Source organism: Nicotiana tabacum, chromosome 23 (genome assembly GCF_000715075.1).
Source record: "Nicotiana tabacum cultivar K326 chromosome 23, ASM71507v2, whole genome shotgun sequence".
NCBI classification, from domain to species: Eukaryota; Viridiplantae; Streptophyta; class Magnoliopsida; order Solanales; family Solanaceae; genus Nicotiana; species Nicotiana tabacum.
Window position 1 is genome coordinate 11,017,583 of NC_134102.1, and position 6,294 is coordinate 11,023,876.

At 34.0% G+C, this 6,294-nt stretch overlaps 1 protein-coding gene across 2 annotated transcripts; it reads right to left on the reverse strand.

Annotated features, from left to right (window-relative positions):
• Positions 1 to 301: 301 nt before the first annotated feature.
• Positions 302 to 3,587, reverse strand: LOC107826445 (scarecrow-like protein 14). 2 transcript variants are annotated; one of them, XM_016653424.2, is made up of 3 exons: positions 3,481 to 3,587; positions 844 to 3,158; positions 302 to 773 (listed from the first exon to the last, which is right to left on the reverse strand). In XM_016653424.2, the coding sequence occupies exon 2, from the start codon at positions 3,156 to 3,158 to the stop codon at positions 948 to 950; it is 2,211 nt and encodes a 736-aa protein (XP_016508910.2). In that variant the 5' UTR covers positions 3,481 to 3,587; the 3' UTR covers positions 302 to 773; positions 844 to 947. The 2 variants fall into 2 exon arrangements, with proteins under 2 accessions (XP_016508910.2, XP_075101558.1); XM_075245457.1 differs by having other exon boundaries at positions 844 to 3,163; positions 3,481 to 3,586.
• Positions 3,588 to 6,294: the final 2,707 nt, after the last annotated feature.

Here is a 6,294-nt window from a genome sequence, read left to right on the forward strand (position 1 = left end):
TCATATAACGAAAGATTAGGTATAGGTTTAGAGTTTATCTTGGTCAGACAAGGGGCTTAAATGCTTAACTAGGCGAACCAAAACCAAATCAAACCAAAACAAGATTCCTAATAATAGACTTTTTTTATGCAATTGGTTAGACTGCATTTCTAATCTCCACATAACTAGTTTAATTAACTTGGTCAGCAAACTCATTAAAGAAAGCATGATTTTAACAAGATCATCTTTGTGCACAAGTCAATTAACAAAGAGACTGAAACAAAGTACATCTGCTCTGAGGCATAATAAACTCAGCACAGAGTTGACAAAATTCAGTATCAATATCAAAATATGAATGAATCTTATCATACTTTTGGAAAGTAAACGTACCCGAATGCACAACAAGCACTTGATGCTCGCCTATATTAGTAGCGATACCACGGAAATTCTTCAAAATTTATAATTAACTGCTACAACTGATAAACATGGCCAATCGGCTCGCAATGTTTTACATGTCCTGGAAAAATAAGCAATACCAGGGAAAAGTTTTGTTACCGGGCTGTTTGTCAGTTCACTGTTACACTGACAATGAACGCCACAGACTTATTGCAGTGGAGAAGGTAAGGCAGCACACTTCCAAGTTCTGCGTCTCACTTAGCCTCCTACTGAGACAAATAAGTACCACGAGCCATAACCTTTGTCGTACAACAACAATTACGCCTCAGTCCCAAACAAGTTGGGGTCGGCACATAACCTTTGTCGTTGTAACAATTACTTTGCCCTTCAATAAAGTCCTGGCAAATGTGCACAATTAGTCTGCAGATAGCAAGAAGAAAATATTCACTTTCTATTGAAAACTATTACCTTTGTTCTTCAAAAGAGTCGGCACCATAAACCAGTTCACAGTTGAGGGGCAGAGGCAAAGCCTGGCATAGGAACTTCTTCCGTCACGAGTAATGGGGACAAATTTAATAAGCTGCCTTCCAAGTTGAAAGTGCATAAATAATACGACCTTTCCATCCCTGCAGTAGCCAATGACCGTCTACATCAATCACAAAATCCTTGTGATATGCCTTCACCCGCTCTTTCGCCATCCTCATGATCTCCTCGTTCAACGGAAGCTGCCTAAAACCAGCTCTTATATTTCGAACCTGCCATTGCTTATAGGTTTCTGGTCTCTCAATTCTCTCAGCAGCTTCACATGCTACGACATTCATCACCTCCCGCCCAAATATTATCTTTTCGATCAGCATTCTCTCATGAATTTCACGGGGAATATTAGCTTCAAGCATATCAAATACTGATGAGTAGTGAAAAAGTGCCTCCCTGAATCGTGTGATAAAGAACGGGGCGTTATAAGCACCGTTTACAATTCCCTGTATGAAAACATCAGGCTTCAACGTCCGGATGAGATTCAATACAATATCTCTTGGACTATTTGCAACCACAGTCTCATCAAGTAGATTCCTGAACCGATACAAGCAGTTTACTACAAGAACCTCGTCCTTCCGGATCTCAAGATCCTCCACTTTAATTGTCTCCCACTTCTTTGCTATAGCTTTAAACTCAAACGGAACATTGAAACTCTCGGCATAATTTGCTAACCTCTTTCCTGTTTCCTCAACTCTCTCTGCTGGTCGGAAACCAGGATTTGGAAAATCTATCCCCGTTATACGAAGCTTGGGAGGTCCACCCGGTCTAGAAGAGAGACGTTGTATGAAGCAAGGCCATTGGAAGCCATACATAATACCGAAATCTATAATATGTACTGTTTTAGCCCTTTCAGCTACATTCATAATTGTCTTATTCGAGAAGAAGTTCGAGAGCTTTCTAAACGGGCAAGCAGCGAGAAATAGCTGGTAAGCTTTCAAGACATCAGCTGCCGATGTAGGCATGGAAATAAGGGCGGTATAAATCTGAGTACCGGAACCAGCCATGCGTGCCTCAAGACCATTGGCAACGTAATGGGCCAGCCTTTGCATCCCATCCCCCATCGAAGAAGAATTTTGCCTAATCTGCTTCAGAAACTCATTTGCTGTCCTTCGATCATCTGCAGCAACAGCTTGCGCACAAAGTGTCAAAATGGTTCTTAAGTCTACTGTATCTCTTTTACTCCCCTGCCTCTTTCCGCGGGACTTCCGACCATTAGATCCCTTCGGAAGGCCGTCCTCTGGAGTATTTTTACTGGATACAGTTTGCCAGGACTCACGAAGAGCAGATTCATTTTTCCCTCCACTGCATAGCAACACTCTATCGAACATTTCCGATCGAACAGTTGATTCAGCAAAAACTGCAGATTGCTTGTTACTTCTCTCCTCCATAGCATCTACATCATCGTGATGAACGTTTTTCTTCCCTCTTGACCCTTCAGGAGATTGATGCTTCCCCCAATTCTCCACCTTCACCACTGCATTTTTTCCGTATTCATTATCCTCCTTTCCCACTACATTATACCTTACATCAAGGAGCAAACTATTACCCGTAGGAAGGAACTTACTTGCTTCCTCGACGCCTTTCTTAAACTGCATGATAGACTCACTATCGCTAAATATGTCCGGTATCTGAATCGAGTTCACGGGCGAATCCAAATGTGCATCGGTGACAGTTCCGGAGCTGCTTGGCGAACTGTGGGACGACTGAGAAGTCGAAGCACCAGCACCATCAACCGGAAAATGTTGAGCATGTGAAGAGTCACTATCACCACCAATATCAGGATTCCAATTTGGGCATAGTAAGCCATCACTAACATCACTTACACAACTATAATAATTACTACTACTACAATCCACAGGGTACCGCCCCTCGATCTCACGTAAATTGGGCATTTCCCGATTGGACGAAGGAGGATACTTCTCTCCGATAACTTCATAAAACGATCTTTCAGCAGCTTGAAGAGCTGCAGATTCTTGAAACATACAAGCCTTCTCTTCAATATTCTCTTCCATAAGCATTTGACTTATGTACTTAAGCACTACATCACTAAAATCATAATCTTCATGAGAGTTATCAACAGCCGATGGAACTAAAACATCAGGTTGATTTCTTTGGACTAAATTATGATCCCTAACTCTGAGATTGTTAATTAAATTCAGATCCGGAAAAAATGATAAATCTTCATCCTTTATTTGAATTGCAGATGTTGCCTCATATAGCCCCTTATAGTTTTTATCCATGACCATCTACTCTGCAAAAATATCAAGACAAAATCTTTTCCAATTATACCAAATAATAAGATTTTTTTTTTTCTTCAGAAAAACATGCTAGTACTAAATCTAAATCAATTGAAATCAAATTTGAAGCTACATCTAAAGAACTAAGCTATCAGTGTTGGTTTCTCTAAATCACTATTCACTTATCATTTAATTACACAATTTGCAAATTATTTTCTACTTAATAAAATACAAATGTTTCTCTTAAAATTTAAAAAAAAAAAAAAGTGAATTGGTGCAAGCTTCATATGCAAATTAATTGCTATTTTGACAAGTATATATAAGAAAGTACCTGTGATACTGAGAAATCCCAGAAAAATAGAGAGCAGAGAGAGAGAGAGGTTAAAAGTAGAATCAGAGCGGCGGTGCTGAAAACAAGTCTGCCACTTGCTTACATTGATAAGTATTTAAATACAGAATTGAGAGGTAGTGACGAGAGAGAGAAGATCTCAGCCGTTGAAATCACTAACCTGAAAGTTGGTTTTTTTGGGGGGGGGGGGGGGGAGGGGGGTTAGTAATTAAAGTTTCCTGGTAGCTTCTTCTTGTAACTGCAAAATGATACATTAAATTATAGTATTGAACGATTGATTATTATTGTTATGGTTAAATTATAAATTAAGATGAAAAATATTAATTAACTAAGATTTAATGATAAAAAGTATTTGAAAACATGTGTTATATATTTGTTGGGTTGGTAATCTAATACAAATATATTTCATTTTATGTGTCTTAACTTTAAGAATATAAAGAAGAATTGTAAATTTGGTAGTCGTTAAAATAAAGAAGAGTATAATATATCAAAACTATTTTTAAAATCTTGTGGTTTTAAACAAGTTATGTTATTCCTATAACAGAATGTCATTATTAAGAATAAATTAAAAATGTTAGAAATTTAAATTTAAAAAAATACTTACTAAATGTAAAAAAAAAAGTAGCATTCTTTTTAAACGGATTAAAAAGAAAAATATGACAAGTATGGAAGTAGAACACATTAACTTGTGTATTTTACATTTATTATTGCATTTCAATTCAATATTGTGTATATGTTATTTTTCTTATTCCCTCCGGTTCACAATTGGGTATGTGAACAAAGTTTCACATGGAAAGTAAAAAAAGAAAAAGGGGTTAAAATTTTTAGCCCGCGCCACAAACTATTTACATTTGGTAGGCGAAAAAAGTGTATAAAATTTATATAATTTTTGTATATAACATATATATATATATATATATATATATATATATATATATATATATATATATATATATATATATATATATATATATATATATACATACATACATACATACAAATTTTATACATTTTTCGGATATTATTTTTTACATCAACTATACAGTGTTATTTTTCAAAGAAGAAAAATGATCTATTATAAGAAATTGGATACTCTTAATGGTGTGAGGCTTTTGGAAAAAATCATGTGGGTTTGGCCCAATGCTATTAATATCATACTACGTTAAGAGTATCTTTGTGTCATTTAGTATAACAACTGGTAGCAGAGCCAATGGTTTGGTGGGATGAGTATGAAGATGATATAGTAATGCATAGGGCCGACTTAGTGCCTTGGCCCATTTATGGACCGGTTTACTATATTTACCCATAACTTCAAAGACGCATGTGCAACTTCTCTTCTGGCTTGACCATAAATACTCATATCATTTCACATAGTTAATCTCCAAATTATATTATGAATGGTGATGGGTGAATGACTCAACTTAGTTCAAGAGAGAGATTGTTGGGTGTATGAATAAAGTGTCTCGTGAAAAGTAGAGAGAAAATGATCTACTTATAAGGAGTTAGATATTCTTAATGGTGTGATATTTTTTGAGAAAAATCGTGCGGGATTGACCAAAACGGACAATATTACACTATATTAAAAATATATTGTGACCGTTTTAGTCCAACAATACTTAAGATTTAACTTATACGTTAATGTAATTGAATTATATCTTGTAATGTAACATGTCACTTTATAGTAGATTGTCGCATAATTTGTTTTACGACAATCGCTTATAGTTATATTAAAAGTAACATGATTCGTAAAAAGACTTTGCATTATCAATACATAAAAGCTTAACTCATCTATACTATATTAAAAGTACGAAACTTCTTAACGAAATGTCGTTCGCCTTTTCTACCATTTAAAAATATATTTTACATTGGTAAAAATTATAATTTAAGTTACTTTCCTAATATTTAGGAATTTTGCATCAACTAAAATTTTATTTATAAAATTTTTCTTAACAAAATTTGGTTTAGGAGTCCTTATTTCCTTTATCTTCTTCCAGTTTTAGAAATCTTTTACGTTCTTTTCTAGTTAAAGTACTTTAAGTTTAGTACTCCTTATTTTCCTTTTCTTTTTTAAAACTCATTGTCTTCGTTATGTCATTTGATTATACAAAACAAGTAATAATGAATTATATTTTTTGTTATTTGTTGGAAACGATTCATACAGTAATATTGTTTATTGATTAAAAGAATATAACAATTTACATTTTACTTGTGAGAGAAAAATTATTGTTTTCTATCAATTTGCTAATCTTGTGTGTATTTTCTAAAATAAACTTGTGAATAGCTTATCAAAAAAGTTGTAGAAAACCTCTTAATACATTTTCAAGGGTTATGTGTGATTGCTGAAATTGAAAAGGAACGATCATCACTTGTGAATTTGAAGTGATGGAATTTTAAAATTGGAATAAATTTTTAGATTAATATACTGATGGATGAATGAGAACTTTTATGAGATATTTTCTTCTTTTATTGAATTAGGTATATAGGATCAATGTCATATTTGAAGGAACATCTACTTTTAATATATAACTTAAAATAATATTTATACGTTTTAATTTATCCATTGAGATAGTGTGCGTACTATAAATATGCTTAGCGTGAAGAGTAGTTTACCAGATCATCATAAAAACGGACAATATCACACTATATTAAAGGTATATTTAGATCGTTTTAGTCCAACAATACTTAAGATTAACTTATATGCGTTAATGTAATTGAATTATATCTTGCAATTTAACATGTAACTTTATAGTAGATTCTCACATAATTCGTTCCACGACAATCATTTATAGTTATCTT